The following is a 26,508-nucleotide window of genomic DNA, read 5'->3' on the forward strand; positions in this document are numbered from 1 at the left end:
TCTTTTTTTTTTCGTTTATTTTTGTAGTAAATAGATACCAGTGAACACGTTTATGGAGGAGACGTGAATGGAAGAAGGAAGTTGCATGAGAAAGAGATAGAGAGTTGGAAAATCAACGAGTGAAGGAGGGAATCTTTGTCTCTTTAGGGATAATTGAAAACGATGTCGTATTAGTTCAACTATTGGTTTCGACTATTGGTTACTGAAATTTTTTTTCACATTTAGTTTGCTATTTGTTGATATCAATTTTGGATTTGACAAAAAAAATTTAAAAACATTAGAATTACCAATAGTGTGCGATTATGGCTGAGATATTAGTATTGGTTGTGTTTGTATCTATATTTTTTACTAGAAAATATGTAACTAACTTAACTAACTTGATTATGTGTAGTAGCCGACTTTTCAAAAAAACAAAACACTTCATTTTAAAATTTAAAAACGCGCCTCCTTGCAACTTCTCTTACGCCTCTCCATCCAAATTGTGAAAACCCCTAGCAACTCATCGTCCCGAGACGCTGCTCTCTCCTCATATATGACAATAAATAAAGATCGTACAAATTTTAAAGAATAAAATATTTCTCATCTTTAAATTTGAAGATCATTTGGGACAACACTCCAAGAGACACTCCTACTATGTTCTAAAACCACACTTTCCTTCGGCTAATTAATAGATATTCCGTAATATGTTATACAGGCCAAAAAAAGGTCCAACCCCAAAAACTCAATGCATGTTTTACAATAAATTTTTCAGTAAAGCTGGGTCCAAACACTTTGATGGGTTAAGTTCAACACTTGTATAGTCTGGTTGCCCAACAACAAATATAGACACAAACACAACCAATGCCAATGTCCCAACAATTACAGTACACACCATTGATAACCCTAATGTTTTTGACCTTTTTTGTCAAATTCTAAGGTGATACCAATAAACAGCATAAAAAATGTGCATGAAAATTCTACTAGCAATGCAACTAGTGGCTTAGATTCTAGTCTTTTATTGTCAATATCACCAATTACACATCTTCCTAGTGAATACTTTTATTCTAAAATTGGATCCATCACACATTTTAGTATGATAAAATTAATAATTGAACTAATACACTGTACACTAATATAAATTAGTGCACGTGTAAAGGGTGTTGTTAGTATAACGTGTGCATTAATATATGCCATTGCACAATGCACCGGTTCAATAATCGGTTTTATTTTGCTAAATTAAAATGTGCCCTGGATCCAAAATTGAAACACATTTCATTAAAAGGATGTATAATTGGTGATGTTGATAATGATTAGTATCAAAGCCACAAGCTGCATTGTTAGTGGAATTTTTATCCATATTTTTTATGCTATTTATTGATATTATCTTGAGATTTGATAAGAAAAGGTCAAAGGAGTTAGGAGTACTTATGGTGTGTTTTATGATTGCTGGGACAATGGTATTGGCAGCGTTTCTATCTATATTTTTTATTGGGTAACCGGGCTTTGTAGTTATTGGACTTAGTCCAACAAAGTGTTTGGGCCTAGCTTTGTTAAGAGATGGGTTATTGTGGAATAGACATTTAGATTTTTGGGTTGCACATATCTTGGCCTGCACAATATATTATGGGTTGTCTATTAATTTTTTAAACAAGAGTGTATTGGGAATATAATAAGAGTGCCTCTAGGAGTACTGTCTCAAATGATCTTTCAATTTGAAGATGGACATGGGTCCAAACCCAATAGAAAATTATACAAGAGATAAGGAAAATTGTTAAGAGATTTACACATAAACATAATAAGTAGCTGAGGCATGTGATATAATGACAAAGGTGTTTATCTCAAACTAAGTCACACGTGGTTCGAATCCTAGCAGTAATAGCTGGATAGCTGGATTAGTGTGTGTGAATAAGTGTAAAGTATATTTTTTGTTTTTGAAATTTGACAAAAATTTAAAAATATTCTTAAGTTTTATTTTGTTTTAATTTTGTCTAAAAAATTTTCGATTTATATCAAATATACTATCGACAATTTTTTTTTTTTTTTTTTTTTGTCTCTCTAATACGCGAAGAAACCCTAGCAGAGAAAGAGTACGTACTCCGTACTCAGAGAGAATGAGAGAAGGAGAGAGCGGGAACGAGTGTTTGAGGGCGAAACACAGTGAGCATGGCGGCCATGCCGTCGGAAGAGATAAGGGGGAGAGTGTGGGTGGGGGTGCATCCGGTGTCAAGGAGGGTTTTTCACGAGGGGGTTTTTCAAATCCTACAAAGATCTCCTTTAGAGATAAAGTCATTGGTCCAGAGAAATCGAAGGCGTTTGCACTTGCAGGATCTCTATCTGGGGATAGTATAGCCACGGTGGTGGGCAAGCAGGGCGATTCCCAACCTCCATGTGTAAACTTCACTGAAGAAGCCAAGCTTTGTTTGGCAGAGCCTTATCGAGAAGCTTTAGTGATTAAGGTTCTTGATAAAAATTATAGTTACACAGCTCTTTCACACAAGCTTCGGATGGTTTGGCGCATCAAAGGTGGCTTTGATCTGCTTGATGTGGGGTTTGGGTACTTCATGGTAAAATTCGATGCATGTGAAGATCGTGAGAAGGTCATGCTTGGTGGTCCGTGGTTGATTGAGGGGCACTATGTTGCTGTAAAACCGTGGGATATAGATTTTCGGCCATGTGAGCAATCCTTCGGGTCTACGCTTGTATGGGTTCGGATTTCGGGGCTCCCAATCTGGTGCTATCAGGAACAGGCCATGATGCGTATTGCTTCTGCAATAGGAGTTCCCATCAAAGTGGACTTAGCCACTAAATTGGCTGAGAGAGGACGATATGCCCGAGTATGTGTTCAAATAAATTTAGGACTGCCAGTGATCAAGCATATCATTGTGGAAGGCGTAACTCATGTAGTGGAGTATGAAAGTTTAAATTTAATTTGTAACTCTTGTGCACGTTATGGTCACGATATGGCACAGTGCTTGGGTAGAGACTCTAGGGAAGGAAAGAGTGTTGATTCCGATGCCACCAAGTCACGGGACGGTACAAAGGCAGTGCCACATCTTGAGACCAAAAGTCACAATTTAAATGAAGTAGAACCTAATGTGGTAGGTGGCGTTACTGGCGAGAATCCTGCATCGAATTTGCAAGAATATTTGGAGGCTAATAATTTGGAAAGAAATAATGTTGAGGAGGCTTGCATGCATGATGAACCAGGCTGGGAGCAAGTTGTGAGGAAAGGTAAAACCAAGCTGGGTCAGAAGCAATCTAACAAGGTCCAAAGAGGCATTCAATCCAGAATCGATTCGGGTAGAGTAATCAGGCCCACCATTCACTTCTCTCACACGAATGGATCAAGCTCCTATCGTGCTAGGGTCGGGTCACGAGTCAAGGTCGGACACAGTGCTTCCCGTGTTGGTGAGACGTCGATCTCCTCAACCCGACACACCCCAGTGCCTTGCGGGTCCTCTCTCCGGAAACGACCAAGGCCGGGGTCCCTACAGAGCTCGCCAGTTGAGAAGAATGGAGGCACGGTGGTGGAAGCATCGTCATGTCTTCCTGCAACCGTGAAGGAGGGTGTTACCGTGGCGGTTCCATTGGAGAAGGAAGGCGCATTGCCAGCTGTTACTGCGTCGGTAGGCGGGATTAAGGAGATATTCCAGGGAGATCCGGCAAACCTGAAGGTCACGGGAGTCACTTCCGCTGGGCAAGCCTCGGTTTGAGGTTGGTGAAGCACTTTGATTTCCTTGTTTTATATTTTTATATTTTATATTATGGATAGTTTAAATATAATAGCTTGGAATATTAGGGGTGCTTCTAATAAGTTAGCCCGGGTGAATTGTAAAGAGCTGGTTAGGAAATTTAAACCTGTAATTTTTATTGTGGTTGAAACTCACTGTCCTTTTCAACACTTGAAAATGTTCTGGGAAAGACTTGGTTATCACCCTATTGGTATAGTGGAGGCGTCAGGACACAAGGGGGGTATTTGGTTCCTTTCTGCAATACAGGGTGTTCACTGCAAATGGGTTGATGCTTTCGATCAGTGTGTTACAGTTGAGGTTCAGGTAAATAATGTGATTTGGAGGTGCAGTGGTATCTATGGTAGTCCTCAATTTAATACCAGAGTTTTGCTATGGGATTATCTTGTTACTCAATCTTCGTCTTTCTGCGGGCCATGGATTGTTCTTGGTGATTTTAATGAAGTACTATTCTCTCATGAATCTAAGGGTTGCCTCTTCTCGAGTCATCATGCAGATCGGCTTGCTGCCTCTCTAGGGGATAGTAATCTGTTTGACTTGAAGACTATTGGAAGACAATTTTCTTGGTACAGAAGGGTTAAAAATGGTATTGAAGTGGCGAAAAAACTTGACCGGGTTTGTATCAATAGTGGCTGGCTATCTCTATTTCCAGAGGCTTACGCAGAAATTTTAAATAGGCTTCAATCTGATCATTGTCCTATCCTAGTACGCTGTACAGGTCGTCCCCAACCGAAAAAGAATAGACCTTTTCGGTTTATCGCAGCTTGGGCAACTCATCCGGGGTACAGAAATATTGTGAACCAGTCATGGCAGGCTGGCTACAGAGAGATGCACGGCAAGCTTTCAGAAGTGCAGAAGAACTCTTTGGAGTTTAATTCTAAAGTGTTCGGCAATATTTTCATTAGGAAATGCAAATTGGAGAGACAGATTAATTTCCTTCAGAAGCGACTTGAAGTAATGGAAGATTTGTCTATGCGGCAAAAAGAAAAACAGCTGATTGAGGAATTTAATAACACGCTTGTGCAGGAGGAACTTCTATGGTTTCAAAAATCCAGAGAGCAGTGGGTAAAATTTGGGGATAGAAATACCAAGTTCTTTCATGTCCAGACTCTTGTGCGGAGAAAGCATAATAAGATTCATGGTCTCTTTCTTCAAGATGGGGTGTGGGAAACGGACCCGGATGTCCTTAGAAGGGAAGCTGAATCCTTCTATAAACGCCTATTCTGCCAGTTGGAGGATGTAGACTTAGGTTGTCTTGGTGATGTGCCACTGCCTTCCCTGAATGATGAAGCCTGTTGTAGTCTCACAGCGCCAGTTACTCTGGAAGAAGTTAAGTCGGCTGTTTTCAGTATGCATTCTTTTAAGGCGCCGGGCCCTGATGGGTTTCAGGCTTTCTTCTTTAAAGAATACTGGAAGATTGTTGGTTTTGATGTTTGGACTATGGTTCGTCATGCGTTCTCTGGTTTGGATATGGATCCAAGGATGATGGAAACTCTTGTGGTTCTTATTCCGAAGGTAGAAAACCCGGTTTCCATGAAGGATTTCCGACCAATTAGTCTCTGTAATGTGGTTTACAAAGTTATAACGAAGGTCCTGGTCAATAGACTTCGTCCCCATCTCAAAGAGATTATTGGGCCCCTTCAAGGAGGGTTTATCCCGGGGAGAGGAACCCCTGACAACATCATTGTAGCACAAGAGGTTCTCCATTTCATGAAGAAGACAAAGTCAAAGAAAGGCACCCTGGCCTTTAAGATTGATTTGGAGAAAGCATACGATAGAGTGGATTGGGGATTTCTGAAACAAACCCTGGTGAGTTTTGGCTTTCCTCCTCCGACAGTCAATCTGATTATGCGTTGTGTCACTGCTTCCTCACTGTCTATCCTCTGGAATGGGGATAGATTAAATAGCTTTACTCCGAGCAGGGGTCTTAGGCAAGGAGATCCTATATCACCGTATCTGTTTGTGTTGTGTATGGAGAGATTGTCCTGTTCTATTAATCAGCAAGTTGATAAGGGCGTGTGGAAGCCAGTTGCGGTTTCTAGAGGGGGTCCAAGAATTTCTCATTTGATGTTTGCCGATGATTTGCTTCTTTTCTGTAAAGCTGAAAAACAGCAAGTTCAAACTGTAATGGTAGCTTTGGAAAATTTCTGCAGAGCCTCTGGGATGAAGGTTAATGTGGAAAAATCTAAAGCGCTATGCTCCAAGAATGTTTCAGCGACAAGAAAAGAGATTTTCACTGGAGTCTCCTCCATCAGATTCGTTCAGAACTTGGGCAAGTATTTAGGGGTGAACCTTAATCACTCTCGGGTGACACGCGCAACTTTCAACGATGTTTTGGACAAGATTCGGGGAAGGCTAGCCAGCTGGAAAGGAAGATTGCTTAATAAGGCAGGCAGACTCTGTTTGCTCAACTCGGTAGTGACTGCGATTCCTACTTATCGCATGCAAGTATCTCTCTTCCCTAAAGGGGTAACTAATAAGATAGAATCCATGATGCGAAACTTTCTATGGAAGGGTCAAGCTGATGGTAGAGGCCTGAATCTAGTTAACTGGAAAGTGTTGGTCACTCCTAAGAAGTTTGGAGGTCTGGGAATTAGAGATCCCTTTTGTGCCAATATTGCTCTTCTTGGAAAATTAGTTTGGCAACTTTTTCACCATCCCAACAAGCTATGGGTTCAACTGTTGACGGAGAAATACCATTCTTCTAAGGATGATTGTTTTAGTCGGTCTCGAGGAAGTGGATCTTATGTTTGGAAGAGTATATGTCGAGCTTGGGATATCCTAAAGGAAGGTTTTAGTTGGTGCATTGGGGATTTGGAACAGAACTTTTGGTTTTCTAAATGGAGAAGAGAGGGGCGACTGTGTCAGGAGATGGATTATGTTCACATTTCTGATTCGGATCTCAGGATCTTGGACCTTTGGTCATCTGGACAGTGGAACCTTGAGAATATCTATTCTCCTCTGAATCAGTCTCTGCAGAGCAACATTAATTCTTACAACCCAGATGTTCAAGCTGGTTCAGAGGTCGGTTGGTGTTGGACTGGTGCGGCCTCAAAGGTTTATGATGCTCATAGTGGTTATTTATGGCTCAGTAAGAAGATGTTTAGTTGGGAGGATAAGGGTAATTGGCTTTGGCTTTGGCGTCAACATGTTCCGGAAAAGCACAAATTTTTGGCCTGGCTATGTCTTCGGGAGGCTCTTCCTACTGCTGCATTTCGTTTTAGAAGGGGCATTTCGCACACGGATAGCTGTCCACGATGTTTCTCAAGTCAGGAGTCGGTTTTACATTGTATTCGGGATTGTCCAAAAGCCCAACTTGTTTGGCAAGCTTTAGGGATCTCCGATCAACCAGTGGATTTGATGAGTTGGTTCTTACATAATAGCAAACAGCGCCCCTTTAGATTCTTTTCTGGTCTCTGGTGGATTTGGTGTTCGAGAAACAACGAGATCTTTCATCCTCACGAGCATTGGACCACAGATAAGGTGATTGGTATGGCTTTGTCCTTAGAAAAGGAGCTCCGAAATATTTTTGAGTTGCAACGACTATCTATCCCCTCAACCATTAGTGGCTCTTGGATTCCCCCCTCAGTGGGTACCTTTAAGATTAATTGTGATGCTAGCTATCCTGGCAGTGGTGCTCGAGTTGGTTTTGCTTGTGTTAGCAGAGATTGGAAGGGAAGGTGGCAACGAGGCTGTCTGGGAACAATTGAGAGTCGTAGCATTTTGCAAGGAGAGTTGTTTGCTATTTGGAGAGGCTTTCTTTTAGCATGGGACTCGGGACAAAGAGACATTATATGTGAGACAGACTGTGTGGAGGCTTTTACTATTGTCAATAATTTACAAGATTGCTCTGGGTTTACTGATCCTTTGGTGTTAAAAATCCGAGATATCATGTCTTGGAAATGGCGTGCTGATCTTCGGTTGATCTTGAGAGATGCAAATACAGTAGCAGACATCATGGCAAAGACTGCAATGAGGACTATTTCTCCCCAAGTGGAGCTTCCATTGCCTTGGAAGGAGTTTGAGAGTAGTATTCAGCGGGACTGCCTTTCTTAAGCAGTTTCTTGTTTTTTTTTTCTTTCTTAGTTTTTGTTTATTTTTCTTTTAAGTCACCAAAAAAAAATATACTATCGACAACTAAATTTTTAAAAAATTTAAGACCAATTTAACAATAATACATAAAAATTAGACTTGATTTGTTTATGTTGAGTGTTGTTCTTATGAAATTGTTGTTGAACCGATTTTAAATTTTTTGAAAAATTTGTCGTCAAATGTATATTTGATGCAAATCGAAATTTTTTAAAACAAAATTAAAATAAAATATAACTTAAAAATATTTTTAAAACTTTTGTCAAACTTCAAAAACAAAAAATATACTTTACCAAAAAAAAAAAAAGAACATTGTGTAAAAAGTTGGAATCAATTGTCTAAGACTCTAAGGAGGTTATTTGTTCAAACTACTACAAGCAAATAGAAGTTATTTGTTATTTTAAGCAAATTGCACCTTTATAATATACTTATCTATTGAATTTGAATCTTTACTTATTGTTACTTTAGTCTATTAGATTTTGTTTCAACTCAGTACATGAGATATTATTATTATTATTATTATTATTATTATTATTATTATTATTATTATTATTATTATTATTATTATTATTATTATTATTATTATTATAAAGCCAGAGTTTTACTCCTGTTGTAGTAAATTGAAATCGTTGAACTTTGGGGTGGATTCAACATACAAAATCTTCATTAGCAACCTTGACAATATAACGGCCTACTATCGCGATTGCTATCAACATGCAGATTTTGAAATCCTGACTATTTAGAAGGTATTAATAAATCCCCTTCATTTTGAATTAATTTGATCAACTTTTTTTATGCTAAACAATGCGTGTGGATATATTCGTTAGAGATTGCTTTCTTTGTTATGGCTGATCATATAAATCTGAATTCATGGTTAAAGTTTGTATGTGAATAATATTCTACATTGACTATTTTAGCATCTAAGTTTGTATGTGGCTAATCATATATTACATTTACTTTGCACACATGTTTTCCAATGTGAAATTATATTTTTAGACAAAGAAGCTCATGCATTTGTAACCTATAACAAATTTTCATACTATTGTGAATTTACAAATTTTCACTTATTTGCATCATCTTTCTTTGTTTCTTCATAGGATATTTGATGTAATGCCAGTATAAATGTTGCATTAAGGTGTAGCGTTTGATACTTATTTAGATATTTATACTAGTTTTGCTATATATGTAGATTATGGGGAATAGCGATCTATAAGAAGGATAGTATATGTTGTGATAAGATCACATTAGATACCCATTAATATGGACGGTTGAATTCTATTTCCGATAAGAATTAAGTTGAAAAAGCAAACTTCATTGGCTTATAAATAGAGAAGTCATTTGAGGGATACAAGACACAAGCAACTAATAATAAAATCAATTCTTTTTTTATGTTGCAATCAAATACTCTTCTCTTTATATTTCTACTACAATTCTTTCTCTTCTTTTATTTTATTAGTATTCTAAATTCTCTTTTCTATTACTCTTTACATATAATATTAATAGCAATATTAATCATCTTTATTATATTGAGATAGTAACAATAAACATATGCAATTCTCTCTCTCTTTATTTTTAATACTTCTTTCTATCTATGTATATATATACACATTACAACATATAATATTATTATATATATATAAATTATTATTGAGCTAATTATTTTAATACTAGAGTCTTCTATTTATACATCTTTACATATATATATATATATATCTTTTATTTCATAACACGTTATCAGCACGAGACTCTGATCAAATTTTTAGGAAAACTAAGGTAACAAATTTTCATTATGTCAAAGCTCTCTCATCTTGAATTCAATGCTCTTGATATATCTGGAAACAATTATTTATCATGGATACTAGATGCTGAAATCCATCTTGATTCAATGGATCTTGGAGATACCATTAAGGCTGAAAATAATGCATCCCAGAAGGATAAAGCTAAAGCCATGATTTTTCTTCGTCGTCATCTTGACGAAGGATTGAAAAATGAATATCTTACATTAAAAGATCTTGCAGATCTTTGGAAAGACCTTGAAGAAAGGTATAATCATCAGAAAACGGTGATACTTCCTCAAGCCCGATATGAATGGACGCATTTGCGTTTACAAGATTTTAAATCTATAAATGAATATAATTCTGCAATGTTTCGAATCACCTCACGAATGAAATTGTGTGGGGAAAAAATAACTGATCATGATATGTTGGAGAAAACTTTCTCAACCTTCCATGCTTCGAATGTGCTCCTGCAGCAGCAGTATCGAGAGAAAGGGTTTAAAAAATATTCTGAGTTAATTTCTTGCCTTCTTGTTGCCGAACGCAACAATGAGTTGTGATTGAAAAATCATGAAGCGCGCCCAGCTGGCGCCGCCCCATTTCCTGAAATAAATGCGGCAAATCGTTACCCAGAAGAGGTAAATGGCAAGCTTTTAATAACAAGAAAAATTATGGAAGGAAAAAGAATTATGTTCAAAAGAGAGGATCTCACCAGAAGTGGGATAGAGAAAGAAATATCAGGCAGAGTAAATCAACAGAGGATAAGTGTTTCCGTTGTGGTGGAAAGGGCCATTGGTCTCGTACCCCAAGGCACCTAGTTGATCTTTACCAGGCATCTTTGAAAAAGGACGATAAGGGAAAAGAGTCGAATTTCGTTTCAAATGATGCAGAAAATTCCACCACTCATTATGATGTATCTGATTTCTTTGAGGACCCTGAAGAAAATATTGGCCATTTGATCAATGATGGAATAGTTTAATATGTGAAATTGTGAAGTATCTATGTAAATAAATAATGTAAAGAATTTATTGTTAAGTTTTATTCTCTATGTATTTAAGTTTCAAATGTGATGTACATAAATAATGAAATATTAATGTTTATGAATTTTGAAATTATTAAATGTGTCAAATTTTAAAATAAAATTTTAGTATATGACATTATTTTATGTACGGTATTTCTTAGAAAAATAATTCTGATCAAGTATTCAATTTATCTGTGCATACTACTCATTTTATTATTATTTGTTTTTGAAGAGAATAGCAAGGATATGTAATGAAGATGTATGCCTTGCGGATAGTGCAAGTTCGCACACTATTCTCAAAAGTGATATATATTTTACCCATCCTGTGCCAAAAGAGGAATATGTTAATACTATTATTGGCTCAGGCAATGTGATTGAAGGCTCCGGAAGAGCTATAATTTTGTTTCCTGGAGGAACAAAATTTATAATAAATAATGCACTATTATCTACCAAGTCTCTGAGGAACTTGTTGAGTTTCAAAGATATTCGCCGAAATGGATATCATGTTGAGACGATGAATGAGGGAAATCATGAGTATTTATGTATCACAACTCATGATTCAAATAAGAAAGTTATATTAGAAAAATTACCCTCACTTTCATCTGGGTTGTATTATACCAAGATTAGTGCAATTGAATCACATGCCACCGTAAACCAGAAGTTTATTAGCCCAAATGAGTTCATAACTTGGTACGACCGATTGGGTCATCCGGGAAAAACCATGATGAGAAGAATTATTGAAAACTCTCATGGACATTCACTAAAGAACCAGAAGATTCTTAAAACTAGTGAATTTTGTTGTGCTGCATGTTCTCAAGGAAAGTTAATTTTAAGGCCATCACCAGTAAAGATTGGATTTGAGTCTTCTGAATTCCTGGAAAGGATTCAAGGTGATATATGTGGACCTATTCATCCACCATGTGAATCTTTTAGATATTTTATGGTCCTAATAGACGCATCTTCGAGATGGTCACATGTGTGCTTATTATCTTCTCGCAACCTGGCGTTTGCGAGATTATTGGCTCAAATTATTCGATTAAAAGCACAATTTCCAGAAAATCCAATCAAAGCAATTCGTCTTGATAATGCTGGTGAATTTACTTCCCAAGCTTTTGATGCTTATTGTATGGCTAATGGAATAAGTGTTGAACATCCAGTAGCTTATGTTCACACGCAAAATGGGTTAGCAGAATCACTTATTAAGCGCCTCCAATTAATTGCTAGACCCTTGCTTATGAGAACAAATCTTCCAACCTCGATTTGGGGCATGCTATTTTACATGCCGCAACACTTATTCGTTTGAGGCCAACGAGTTATCATCAATTCTCTCCTATGCAATTAGCCTTTGGCCAGCAGTCAAATGTTTCCCATTTAAGAATATTTGGGTGTGCGATATATGTTCCCATTGCACCACCTAATCGCACCAAAATGGGACCCCAAAGAAAATTGGGAATATATGTTGGATATGATTCTCCCTCTATAGTGAGGTATCTTGAGATACAAACTGGAGATGTATTTAAAGTCCGGTTTGCGGATTGTCATTTTGATGAATCAAAATTTCCAACATTAGGGGGAGAGAATAAGCTTCCTGAAAAGGAGCTTAACTGGAATGCATCATCATTGATGCATTTAGATCCTCGATCAGGGCAATGTGAACTGGAAGTTCAAAAGATTATACATTTGCAAAGAATAGCGAATGATTTGCCTGATGCATTTTTCGATACAAAGAGGATAACTAAATCTTATATACCAGCGAAAAATGCCCCAATTCGAATTGATGTCCCAGTAGGACAAGTAGCCACTGAAGCAAATTCACGCCAGAAGCGTGGCAGGCCTGTCGGTTCCAAAGACAAAAATCCTCGAAAGAGAAAAGAGGTAAATAATATTCCTGTTGAAAAAGACATAGTAGAGACACCTGCAGTTGTCCAAAATTCTGATATAACGCCAGAAGACGTTCAGGTACCTGAAAATTGTGAAAATGACGAGATCTCGATAAATTATGTCTTTATAGGAGAGAAATGGGACCGAAATAAGACAATTGTCAATGAAATATTTGCATATAATGTGGCATTAGATATCATGCATGAAAGTAAGGATCTTGAGCCAAGATCAGTTGAAGAATGTCGACAAAGAAATGATTGGCCAAAATGGGAAGCAGCCATGAAGGCTGAATTAAACTCACTTGCAAAACGTGAAGTCTTTGGACCTGTAGTCCGTACACCTGCAGATGTAAAACCTGTTGGATACAAATGGGTATTTGTGAGAAAACGAAATGAGAAAAATGAAGTTGTGCGCTATAAAGCCCGACTTGTGGCACAAGGCTTTTCACAAAGGCCCGGTATAGATTATGAAGAAACGTATTCCCCTGTAGTGGATGCGATAACATTGCGTTATGTGGTCAGTTTATCTGCATATCATAAACTGCATATGCATTTAATGGATGTAGTAACAGCCTACTTATACGGCTCATTAGATCGGGATATCTATATGAAAGTCCCTGAAGGACTAAAGATATCTAAACCATCTAGTGAATATTCGCAAGGGTTATACTCAGTCAAATTGCAAAGATCTTTATATGGTCTAAAGCAATCTGGACGAATGTGGTATAATCGTCTTACTGAGTATCTGGCCAAAAACGGATTCAAGAATGATGATATATACCCGTATGTTTTCATAAAGAAAACTGCTTCTGGATTCATTATAATTGCTGTGTACGTTGATGATTTAAATATCATTGGGACTCCTGAAGAGATTCCAACAATTATAAAAACTCTAAAAGAAGAGTTTGAGATGAAAGATCTTGGAAGAACTAAATTTTGTTTCGGCCTGCAGATCGAGCATATAAAAAGTGGGATTTTTATTCATCAAACAACATACACAGAAAAGATCTTGAAGAGATTTTATATGGATAAGTCACATCCTTTAAGTACCCCAATGATCGTAAGATCTTTGGATGTGAAAAAGGATCAATTCCGTCCTAAAGAAGAAAATGAAGATATCATTGGTCCTGAAGTACCATATCTTAGTGTCATTGGAGCACTAATGTATCTTGCTAATAATATGCGACCTGACATATCATTTGCTGTGAATTTACTAGCAAGATATAGTTCCTCTCCAACCAGAAGACATTGGAGTGGAATCAAACAAATTTTTCGATATCTTCATGAAACGGTTGATATGAGATTGTTTTATCCCTATGGATCCAAGTCACAACTAGTTGGCTATGCAGATGCCGGATACCTGTCTGATCCACATAAAGGGAGATCTCAAACAGGATACATGTTCACATATGGTGGTACAGCTATATCATGGAGATCCACGAAATAGACGATAGCAGCAACGTCCTCTAATCATGCTGAAATACTAGCGATTCATGAAGCTAGTCGCGAGTGTTTTTGGCTGAGGAGTCTGATTCAATATATTCTGTCATCATGTGGACTGATTGATCATAAGATAGCTCCAACTGTCCTGTTTGAAGATAATACAGCATGCATTGCTCAACTTAAGGGTGGATACATCAAAGGTGATAGAATAAAGCATATTTCTCCAAAATTCTTCTTCACTCATGACCTTCAAAATCAAGGGACAATTGATGTCCAACAGATCCGTTCAAGTGACAATCTGGCAGATTTATTCACAAAGTCACTCCCAAAATCCTCCTTTGAAAGACTGGTACATGAGATTGGGATGCGCCGACTTCGAGACATTAAATAATGTCAGCAAGAGGGGGAGACTGTACTCTTTTTTCCTTGGTCAAGTTTTTTTCCCATTGGGTTTTTCTTGACAAGGTTTTTAATGAGGCAGTCCCCATCACAAAGGATATTGTACTCTTTTTCCTTCACTAAGATTTTTCCCACAGGGTTTTCCTTTAGTAAGGTTTTAACGAGGCAATAATCTTAAATGGGCATCTAAGGGGAGTGTTGTAATAAGATCACATTAGATGCCCATTAATATGGGCGGTTGAATTCCATTTCCAATAAGAATTAAGTTGAAAAAACAAACATCGTTGGCTTATAAATAGAGAAGCCATCTGAGGGATACAAGACACAAGCAACTAATAATAAAATCAATTCTCTCTTTATGTTGCAATCAAATACTCTTCTCTTTATATTTCTACTACAATTCTTTCTCTTCTTTTATTTTATTAGTATTCTAAATTCTCTTTTCTATTACTCTTTACATATAATATTAATAGCAATATTAATCATCTTTATTATATTGAGATAGTAACAATAAACATATGCAATTCTCTCTCTCTTTATTTTTAATACTTCTTTCTATATATATATATATATATATATATATATATATATATATATATATATATATATATATATATATATATACACACATTACAACATATAATATTATTATATATATATAAATTATTATTGAACTAATTATTTTAATACTAGAGTCTTCTATTTATACATCTTTACATATATATATATATATATATATATATCTTTTATTTCATAACAGTATATGCTTATTCCTGTCATTTTTTGTAGTGTAAAAATTATAAATTTCAAAGATATTATGAAATTTGGTGGTTCTGTTTTAACCAATCCATTTGCTATAAGGTAGGTACTCACGTACATATTTATATAATATATAAAAAATATATATTTTTCATTAAAAAAACCTATAAATATATTATTTTTTTCTTTCTCGATATTTCACTATTTCGTCACTCTAAATCCGTATCAAGAGTATTTTTGTTGCTATAAACGCTCCTTATAAAATAATTTTTACAGTGCTTTTATTTTGATATCTAAATTACCTAATTTTGTTTTTAAAAATAAAAAATTAAATATTTAAAATTTATTAAATATTATTTATTTATATTTTAAATAAATTAAACATAATATTAAAGACACCCTCACATTTACAATAATGAAAATGGAAAGCCTTGTCTATTTTATTAGAATTTGTGTCGAATCGGGAACAAATTATTTATCAAGGTGTAATAATCTACTTTAAATTAAAAAAAAACAAAAATAAATTTAATATCATAATCTGAAATTGGGTTTAAAATAAAATTTTTTAGATACTAAAGAATATATTTATAAGATAGCAGCCTCTATTAAATATAGAAATAAAATGACACTTTACTAATTTCAAACTAATTATTCTATAAAAGTGTAGATATTTTTTAAATAATCTAAACTTGTTTATGTTATTTATAATTTTAAATTAAGAAAAATATTCACGTGATGACATCTTTATACGAAGATGATATTATAAACCCTTAGATAATTAATCAAATATATTTAGTCAAACATATCAACTTATCCAATGGTCCATAATACTATCTTCATATGAAGATGTTATAATAGGCAAGGTTGTCAAACTCGCGAGTCTAAGTAAACTCGTGGAGCTGACCTAGACTTAACTCGTAGACTCGTACAAGTTTACCTGTTATAAATTATTTATAAAAAAAATATATATATCATGTATAATATATATATATTTACTCAAATATAGGCATTCAAACTTAACAAATTTAACATCAAAACAAATAATAAATTGACATAATACTACAATTATAACAAGTACTCTAGACCATACATTCAAATCATTCACAAATATGCATCTAGTTCAACATAAAACACACAATCACACAATCAAAGCTTCATATAACACAATCGAAAAACAAAAGAAAATAACAAAGCAACAATTAAATGTTCTAATAAAGTAAAAGTCTAAAACGAAAATCCTCCAATATCTTCATCTTCCATGGCATCAACATCATCATCTTCACCATCTTCATCCGAAACATCATTTGTTTCAGACATTTTGTATTTTTGTCCCTAAATCAACAAATCAACAAACCAAATAATTAATTTAGCAAAGTTATCCTGAGTTTCACATTTCAATAAACTAAACTAAACTAAACTAAACTAATATTTCAGATTTCAATAAACTAAACTAAACTAACATTTCAGATTTCCTAAATTTAGATTTTAGCAATCAATAAACTAAACTAAACTAAGCTAAACTAACATTTCAGATTTTCTAAATTCAGATTTCAGTTTTCAATAATCTAAACTAAACTAACATTTCAGAGTTTCAGTATTTCAGTTTTCAGATATTCAGATTCATTAACAAAAAAGCATCTAAGTAACTAACAATGTAACTGTCTAAGTATCTAACACCAGAGCTTATTCAGTAATTCATATTTCATCATTCATTAACAAATATGTAACTATCAGATATTCAGATTCATTAATCCATATTTCGTCATTCATCACACCAAAATTCAAACTTAAAAAAATTTAAAAAGTTAATTCCAAAATCAAAATGGCAAAAATCATACCATTATACCAAAATTATTTAAATTTGTTCAACTACCAAAATTACAGATTAGACTCACACTAACAAGTAACAACTACCAAATGCATCAATTGATTCAATTCAGTAACTAATTTATTTTTAAACATACCTGAAGGCTGAGATGGCAGAATGAAGTAGGCTCAGCTGAGTAGCTGACACTGGCGTTGGCGCGTTGCTGTGCTGTGCTCCACAACGACCGACGAAAGCGTGGCTGACATTGGTGTTGCTGTGTTGTGCTGACGGCTGTACTCCACGAATCTGCGTTCTTCGATGCAGATCAGGGAGCGAGAGAGTGAGACTGTGAGAGTGTGTCGAGCTGAATGAGAGAGCAAGAGTGAGAGAACAGTGGTTTGGGGAACGGCGAACGGTGAACGGCAGCAAGGGATCGGGGACGGACGGCGGCGAGGGATGGACCGTTGACGACGAAACGCGAAGAAGATAGCTTAGAGAAGAGAAGAGAGTGAGTGCGAGCAAAGGGGATTTAGGGTTAGCTGGGTTAGTGGGTTGCTCCGTTGCTACCTTTCTTTTTTTTTTTTTTTTGGCCCAAAACGGCGCCGTTTTGGCAAAAAGCCAAACCATATCAAACTCGCTGACTCGTGAATAAACTCACAAGTTTGACCGAGTTTATCCGAGTCTATCCGAGTCTACCCGAGTCTACCGAAAAACAAGTTTGTGTCCGAGTTAACTCGATTCCACTACCTAAACTCGTAAACTCGTACGAGTTTACGAGTTAACTCACGATTTTGACAACAATGATCATAGGAGTCTCCACCTTAAATTAATTTTTTAAGTAGCCAAATACTCTTAAATTAATTTAACATACTCTTTTTTCCTTTCAGTTTCCTCCGCCAAACACAACCACAATCCTTTTAAGCCTAATTCTCTCCACTTAGAATAACAACATGCTTCAAGGTCCATGTCGGGCACTCCTCGCCAACCTGGAGACCAACAGAAAATGCGGACGGCCAAAGATGGCTTCTCGTTCTTCATGACAGCAGAAAACGTCCTAGGATACACCGCCGGTTTCTATAGCAGTCTCCATCACATCTTCCCGTTCACAAAAACGAAAGCATGCGATGTATACTGTGCACATCTCAAAAGCTGCTTCTTCCTCTCAATGGCGATGTTGCTAACTCTAGCCACGATGGCGGCATCATTATACGTCAAAGAGAAACCATTCTTGCCAGAGAAATCAACGACGGCGGACGCCAAAAACGAAGACAAATCACACGGCATGGATAAGCCATTATGGTAATTTAATAGTATAAATTTAGCATATCTTCCACCTTCCTAATATTAATTCTAAATACTTGTTTCATCAATAAAATGGCATATGCTTGTTGATTAATAAAATTACGTTGGTTTCAAGTTTTATACGTTTAGCTGTTTTTCTTTTCAACTTTACAATTTAACCCTCTCCTCATCGTTTACACTATTCTTACACATTCGTTTTGTAACATATAATACACACACTGACACAAACATTTACCTTATAGTTTAAATTTGATCGCCTTAATATTGTTATATATCTAACTTGAACATATAACTACTACCTCCAATTCAAGTGTTGATAAAAGTAATTTTAAAAAATCTAACAAAAAGATGACAAAACAATTAATTGTTTAGTACTTTTGTTTCTTATATAACTAGATGACATCATATAAAATTGTCGCTTAAATATTTCTGTTAGTTTTAGTTTTAACAGAAAACTAAAATTGAGTCATTTGATAATCGTTCTTCTTTTTTTCTTTTATCAATAATTTTGAGAGTGTATGTATTTATCGTTTTTAAAATTATTTTCATTATAATATAATTTTTTAAGGTATAAATTTAGTACCATTTTATTTTATCAAGTCATCATTTTCAGAAAAACAGAAACTCGGTAAGTTATACACTAAAATAATTTAATAGTATAAATTTAAATCATGCTCTAAGCCATTATGATAGATCAGAATCTAAATTTAAACTATTTTAATGTATGATAATGACTTGAAATGTATATCTCAAAAAACAAGTTTCTAGTCAAATAGAATGTTAAATTATTCTACAAACAAAATTATTCAAAGCTTTAAATTTATACAATATATGCAGAGAGATTTAGAAACTGCGGTAAGCGACAGATATTTGAATAATGCACAAAATACAAGATACAATAAAATGTATATTTATTTATTATGAGATAACAAAAACTAAATAATACAATAATGACATGCTTATTTTGTTATGGGTAAAGTATACTTTTTGTCCCTGAAGTTTACTAAAAGTTTTAAAATTACCCCTAAGTTTCAATTTGTTTCAATTTTATCCCAAAAGTTTTCGATTTGCATCAATTTTATCCCTGAACGTTAACAGCGTTGAAATCACTAACAGACGTTAGTGACGTGGCAATAAAGGAGTTCTATGTGGCAACTATGTGTGTGAGTCATTTCTAAAACGTTTTTTAAAATAATTTTTAATTTTTTGTTTAAAAATTTATATTACAAAAATGATATGGCTAAAAATCACAACCTCAAACCCTAAAATTAACTTCTTCATTTACGTCTTCCTCTTCATCTTCTTCACTGTGTGTAAGAATAAGAAACCCTAACCAATGGCTTCCCAAGGCTCGGTATCATCACAAAAAAGCAGTCGGAGACGACGAACGCTTATATGCAACTGTGGTGAACCCCCTGTACTGAGATGGTCGAAGACAGCAGAAAATCCCGGCCGGAGATTTTGGGGCTGTGTATACTTTGATGTTAGTTTTGAGTGCTTTTTATTTTGATGTCTTCATGAGTTTCTTCAAGTTTTTTTTTTGTTTATGTTGCAGATTGGGAAGGAGTGCACATTTTTTTCCTGGGCAGATGGAGTTGCAGAGACAGAAGAGGCTGAGGTTGCAAGGTTGAAGATGAAGATTTCCACCTTGAAGACTAAATTAGTTTATGCTAAATGCAAATTGTTGGTGGCTGTTATTTTTGGTGTGTTGGGTTGGTTTATGGTGATTTTAATGGTTTATTTGTGGGTGAAGAATGGAACCCATTTGAGATTAGGGTATTAATGCGTTTGGGACAGCTGAAATTAGCAGAAGTAAGAATAGATTGACTGGTTGTAATCAGTTACAAAACTGTACTCAACTCGAAAACTTGTTAATATAGTTGTCCTTGAAGTTTAATTTATGTTTCAAAAATATCCCTGAAATGATTAAAATAGTTTGGCACTAAAATTGGCATTAAGAACTTGTTGTGGCAGAGACAAACTCAAGTAATGAGGGATAATTTCAGCAGTGCACTAAAATAAATTTGCATGAAGGAATCCATCACATTAGTCATTATCAAAATAACATAAGTTGTTAATCAACATAATCTCTAGTTAACATAAGTCATAACCAAAGTAAAAACTTAATTACATAAGTCCTAAGCAAAATAATTCAGCAACAAAGGAAGAATTGGAGTCATAAGTCATAAGTCATAATACAAAATGCCAACATTTTTCAATCTTCCAAAATAAACACCAAACACAAGATGTGACACAACTAAGAGTTATATCAACATCAAATAAACCATCATCACCACAATAATCATCTTCACTATCACTAAAATGCAGATCAGAATCAGCCTCATAATCTGGGTCATCAGTGTCATCCTCTTCTTCACTATTGTCCCCATCACCAATATTCTGTAGCACTTCTTCAGCAGATAAATGGGCATCAACTAATCCCTGCATTTGGGCCTCCATATCCACCCCTCCACCTTGGGCTTCTGCTTGAATATTTTGGGCCTGTCTAATATCACTTGGCCCACTATCAGCATCCACACACTCCTCCTCAACAACTTTGCTGCCACCCCCAACATCTAAATAACCAATGTCGTAACAAAAATCATCAGGGATTGAGGCCTTATGCACCACATACAAATCAACTACCTTTTTTTCAACTCCTATATTTGCCATTTCCATTGCTTCTTCATCACCTTTCAACAACTTCAATCCTTCTAATCCTAATTCAGTATCTTTATACCACAGTACCCCAATGTTTTCAGCAATGTACCCAAGTTTTCCAACCACATCATAAGCTTCTATAACACTCCATCTATCTCTGTCACACCAGTCAACCGTTGTCACCTCACCATCAATATACTCATTTTTTCCCTTATCACTACAAAACCTACCCCTGTGATGAACTCTAACACTGAAATCATCCATCCTGCCGTTATAAAAAGATGTTCAGACCAAAGAACAGAGTAACTAATCATTAAAAAATATAGACCACCTCAAAGTTATATTTTTCACTAAAACAGAACAGAAATCCCTCAATCCCTCAATGCAATAGAATCCTAACAGCAATCAACAGTGATTAAAAAAAAAAACCCTAAATCCTAACCGTTCAGACATGCAGTAGCAAAATTGACTAGAATGGTGGCCTACCTCGTCAGAAACCTTAATCAGAATGGCGCTATCCACGTTTGAATGGTTGATGACTGAATGCTATCCCAGACTCCTCCCTCAGTCTCGACGGCGTCACAACATGCGCCGTCCTGCACGTCGCTGTGGCGGACTGTAGTTGACGGTGCGATGTCTAACCACCCACCAACCTTCCTCCTGTGACTCAGTTTCTCTGGCGATGTTCCTTACTGGCAAAGGGAAGACAAACGGGTTATGTTTGAAAAAGGATGCCAATTGATTTACTTGGTATAACTCAGCTATGGGTATTTTGGGGGTTTCACATTTCTTGCCACATCACACACTATACTTTGCCATATCACTAACGTCTGTGAGTAATTTAAACGGCGTCAACTTAAAGGATAAAATTGATGCAAATCGAAAACTTTTGGGATAAAATTGAAACAAATTGAAACTTAGGGGTAATTTTGAAACTTTTAATAAACTTCAGGGACAAAAAGTATACTTTACCCTTTTGTTATTTAATGCAACTATCGATCGTTGGCATGAGACACGTGTATGAGGGATTGTTTTTCAAAAGTTCTTGTAAATGATTTTGTTAAATGGAAAAATTGCTTAGAACAAGATACGTTACATACTCACTTTTTGACTTTTGTATACTGTGAATATTCTTGCAATTGAAGCATATTATTATACAGTTATATCAGTTAATATGATCTAACACTATACCAAAATTTGGATGCAATTGGAATTTTTACTTTGAACAAGCGATCTTGAAAACATTTTTTATGGGAGCCAAACATATAATTAAGATATAAATTATGTGTCATGAAATTATTTTTTTTTCAAAAACTTAAATTCATAGGAAAAGGCATTGGATATATCTCTAACATTATGTCAACAATTATTTATGTTCAAATTAAAAATATTAATATTTTTTATCTTTCAACCATTATAACTTCATAATTATAGAATTGTAATAAATTATAATTAACATAATAACATCTAAAATTACAATAAATAGATATTTTTGTTTTTAATTTCTAAATTATTTTTTTAAAATATTAAAAATCGATAAGAAAAATATAAAATGATAAACTTAAAATTTAACAAAAGTTTTTTTTTTTTTTTTTAATTTTATGATATCACTTATTCTATTGTGCAACACATTTTGACAATGACATAGAAAATTAAAACGTTAGACTTATTTTAATAAACACTACTCATGGAATAAATCATGTGGAATTCGTTTATCTATTTTATAATTTAGTTGAAAAATAATGTTGTATTATAACATATTAAAATTACTAAAATAGTATGAAATCATTTGTTAATATTATTTATTATTTCGTAATTGGATTTCATTTTATAAAATCATTATAATTTACAATTATTAGCTTGTCTTTCTAATTATAAACTTAAGAAATATTATTTATAATTATAATATAAAATTAAGATATAAATAAATAAAAGTATAAGAATAAAGATTGATGGCGTTAAAAAAAAAAGAGAAAGAAAGAGATATATATAATGGAAAAAAAAAAGTGCTTGTGTAAGAAGACTTGAACTAAGAATCGGAGCATTTTGAAATGACTTACAAGAGGAGTGAACACTAACTCAAATTTCTTTTATACATATGTTGCAATGGTAATAATTTTTTTATAAAATATTTGGGGGTTAAAACTTATATCAATATCACTATTTTTTCTCTATTGATTCCATATCCCTATAATGAAAAGAACTGTATGCAGTATTAAAAAACGGAGATGACATTCAAATTTACAATGTAAGAACAAAAATACATTATATGGAACATAAAAAAATGGAAATGGCATTCAAATTTACAATGTAAGAACAGAAATGCATTACATGGCTTTCAAATAAGTTAGAATCAATCGGCTTCCACCGACTGTTTACAAGAATATATAACAATTACACATTAAACTCTTTTCGTAGATAAATAAACAAAGCATATAATATTAATTATATTTTTGTTCATACCAACACACTCACACACTCACTTAGCATACAATTATTTGGATTCATTACATATTTTAGTATAATGAAACAAATTATTGAACCAATACACTGTGCAATGATATAGATTAGTGCACGTGTTATAGTAATAACATTTTTTAATAATGCTATTAATGTGACAGTGGAACTCATGTGAATTTCGAAGAATAGACTTGTGCGCATTAGGAGTAAATATAATAGAAAGAATATTACAACAGGGACTAACAGTTTGGGATCAACTTCATTTGAGTCCAAGCAGCCCATTATTAAGGGTGTCTGCAAATACATTAAAAAGAAGTTGAAAATTAGCTCCGTCAGCGATGCTATCCATGTCTGAAACAAGAAGAAGAAAATAAAATAAAATATCATTCTTTGTTATCCAAAACAATTGTTGCAGACACAAAAATGGTTTTTGAAGTGGAAAATAAAGAGCTATGTTTGTTGGGGCACAAAACATAGTCCAAAAAAGTAACCCGTTTCTCTTGTTTATGAAGTATGAACTACCAAAACCTTGACCAAAAAAAAAAAAAAAACTACCAAAACCAAAAAAAAAAAAAAAGCAGCTCCATCACTCTCCTATTCTCTCTCTCTCTCTCTCTCTCTCTCTCTCTCTCTCTCTCTCTCCCACCGTTTTCTTTTTTTTCTTTCTTCCCTTGTTTTTGCGCCGAAAACCCCAGATCTGGTCCTCTCTCTCAATCTCTCTGACTCTGTCACCGACGGCATTTTTTGGCCACTCAACGTCTCTCTTCACTCAGTGTCTTCTCGTCACTCTCTCACAGTCTCACCTCTCTCCGGTCTCGCTGGTTGTGAATGTGTAATTTGGAAGAAAGAAATTGAAAAGAGAATTTAAGAAAGGCAAACTATGGGATTACCTCTATTGAGAGGAAGTCGTGGGCACCGATTAGGACAAGAAATTTGTGCCAAATTACTCGAACAGCAGCCATTTACGAGATGGTTGAGTAAGTGACGGATCCTATTTAATTTATCCTGCTGGTGGTTTGATTTTCTTTTCTTTGTTCTCTTATCAAATGTGATACACACGTACGTTGATATTCTGTTTTTCCTTCTCGGTGTAATGTAGTCAGAATCAATGTGATATAGGTTTCTCTCCACTTTCTTTGTTTACTAAATTGGTATATAGGTAGCACTGTAGGTTGGCTCCTTTCGATGTCATGTATTCTGAAACAGGGTCCCTTCAACCATGTGATGTTCTTAAGTTCATCTTCTCGCACTCCTTTTCTCTTTTTCTTTATTCAGAAACCATGTGATGTATAGTTGAGTGTTCATAACACCTTTTGTTTTGCGAGGGGTAATCTCTTTTTCTTTCTGTGTAATGTAGTCAGAAATAAAGTGATGTTCTTAGGTTCATCGTGGGTGAGCCTAGCTTAGAATATAATAAGCTTAGCTTATGTGAATCTCAATCATATCATAAACTTACTCACCTTAATAAACTGTTCTAGTGTCAATGATTTTTTTTTTGTACTTAAAAAAATAACATAAAAATGTATTGATTACTATTTTAAACTAGGTTGTTGATGATCTTCAAGAAAGTTGGAGGCTGATGGGATAGTAAAGACCTCTTGATGACATTGTTATTATACCAAATAGAAATCTGTTGTGATGTCTCTTCTCTGGTTATTGTCGTAACTGTTCGTGATTGTACTTTCTTGTCAGATTGTACTTTCTGTATTTGTGAGTGGAGATCTACTTCTAAAGCTTATAACTAACATGTTTCAGAATATATTTATTGATACATATGCATCATTAACTTACTTGACGCTCAAGTTCTTCTTTTAATTTGTGACATATGCTGTTCTAGGTTAAGCTCTCTTCCAGCCAAAGGATTGTGTTGCTTAATTACAACAAAGACACTAAGCAAATTGATTTTCGACATTATTCGATAAGATTACAACCAGTAGGTGTTTCACGCAGAATAAGAAAATTTGTGCAGAACCATCAGGTGCCAGATCTAAGGAATCTTCAAGATGTGAGTGATTTCGTGACAAAGGAAGTCCCTTGCTTATCTACTTAAACCTTCGTTTTCCCATTTGGAGAATGGATATAATCCATTTCTAACATTTCCACTCATTATTTCCTTCTTCAAACTGGTAAATATGATATTTTTTAGGAGTAAGATTTGTATTGAATAGATCCTATTTAACTTGCTCTTAATTTTCATATGAATTGTATTATGCACAAAAAATAAGAATGCTTTTTTTGTTTTTCCTTTTCATTCTATTGATTCTCACATCCACTTTGATTTTTAAGAGCTGGCTATGGATCAGAAAGTGAGGCAGAGGAAGAAGCTGCAACTGTAACTTTGTCTAGCGATGTTGGTAGGGTTAACCGTGCTTCGAAAGCTTCAAGAAATTGGTCCCAGGATGACTCTTCAACTAGTTAAAGTTGAAAAGGGACTTCGTTCAGGAGAAGTCCTTTTCAGTGAATATGGTAGGTATATCATCTTGCAATTGCATATCCTTGTTATCTGTACTTCCTCGGAAACTCGCAAATTCATTCATTTTCTTTTCTTTCCTATTCCTTAATCGTTCCTTAGTCCTTCTTTTATATGTATCTTCGTTTTAAATTCTCTACTAGTTTGCATCTTGTCTCTTAATGCCTTTTCCTTTTGAAAATACCTCCTTATCTCATTTCTTCTTCCCTGTTAGGGAAACCTGGTGACAAAGGAAAACATGATTATGAAGATAATGAGATGCAGGACAATGAAGATGAAGATGATTCAAAAGGTAGTGAAGATCAAGATGGCAATGGTTCTGAAGTTGATGAAGATGAAGGCCATGAAGAACTTGATTAAGGGAAATGGTGATATTCAGTTTTCGTGTTCTGAAAGTTATGAATTAATTAATGATTAGAAAGTTGCCACCAGAAAATTTTCATTAACCATTCTAGTGGCCTCATATAAAATTTTGTTTGGGTTATATATAAATTTTGTTTGAAGCAGTTAAGTTCATATATAGTTAGAGTAACAAAAACCGGTTTTAACTCTTCTCCAGTTAAGACACTTTTTCCAGGTAGTTTATTTGGCTGAAACTTAGTTATGCCAATTCTATTATCAACCATAAACAGGACTCCTTTAAAATGTTAGGCTTTAAAAATTGGACCTTGATGTTATGGATATATCTAAATAATTGTAGAGAGATATAAAATG

General features: G+C 34.7%; 1 protein-coding gene and 1 pseudogene across 4 annotated transcripts; both read left to right on the plus strand.

Moving 5' to 3' along the window:
• Positions 1-162: 162 nt before the first annotated feature.
• LOC148569822 (uncharacterized) lies at positions 163-1,649 on the plus strand (annotated as a pseudogene).
• A 22,260-nt stretch (positions 1,650-23,909) lies between these two features.
• LOC107629594 (uncharacterized) lies at positions 23,910-26,297 on the plus strand. 4 transcript variants are annotated; one of them, XM_088508885.1, is made up of 4 exons: positions 23,910-24,301; positions 25,162-25,450; positions 25,611-25,790; positions 26,009-26,297. In XM_088508885.1, exons 3-4 carry the CDS (start codon positions 25,673-25,675, stop codon positions 26,152-26,154), a joined length of 264 nt encoding a protein of 87 aa, XP_088365011.1. In that variant the 5' UTR covers positions 23,910-24,301; positions 25,162-25,450; positions 25,611-25,672; the 3' UTR covers positions 26,155-26,297. The 4 variants fall into 4 exon arrangements, with proteins under 4 accessions (XP_088365011.1, XP_088365013.1, XP_088365012.1 ...); XM_088508887.1 differs by adding an exon at positions 24,871-25,034 and having other exon boundaries at positions 23,949-24,301; positions 25,162-25,790; XM_088508886.1 differs by having other exon boundaries at positions 23,949-24,301; positions 25,162-25,329.
• Positions 26,298-26,508: the final 211 nt, after the last annotated feature.

The sequence above is a fragment of the Arachis ipaensis genome, chromosome B3, assembly GCF_059453495.1.
Source record: "Arachis ipaensis isolate K30076 ecotype BB chromosome B3, ASM5945349v1, whole genome shotgun sequence".
NCBI classification, from domain to species: Eukaryota; Viridiplantae; Streptophyta; class Magnoliopsida; order Fabales; family Fabaceae; genus Arachis; species Arachis ipaensis.

Bases quoted from the DNA above. Each gene is read 5' to 3' on its own strand.
- LOC107629594 (XM_088508885.1), top strand. From the start codon at position 25,673: ATGTTGGTAGGGTTAACCGTGCTTCGAAAGCTTCAAGAAATTGGTCCC. The intron at 25,791-26,008 runs GTAGGTATATCA...CTTCCCTGTTAG, and splicing joins AGTCCTTTTCAGTGAATATG to GGAAACCTGGTGACAAAGGA.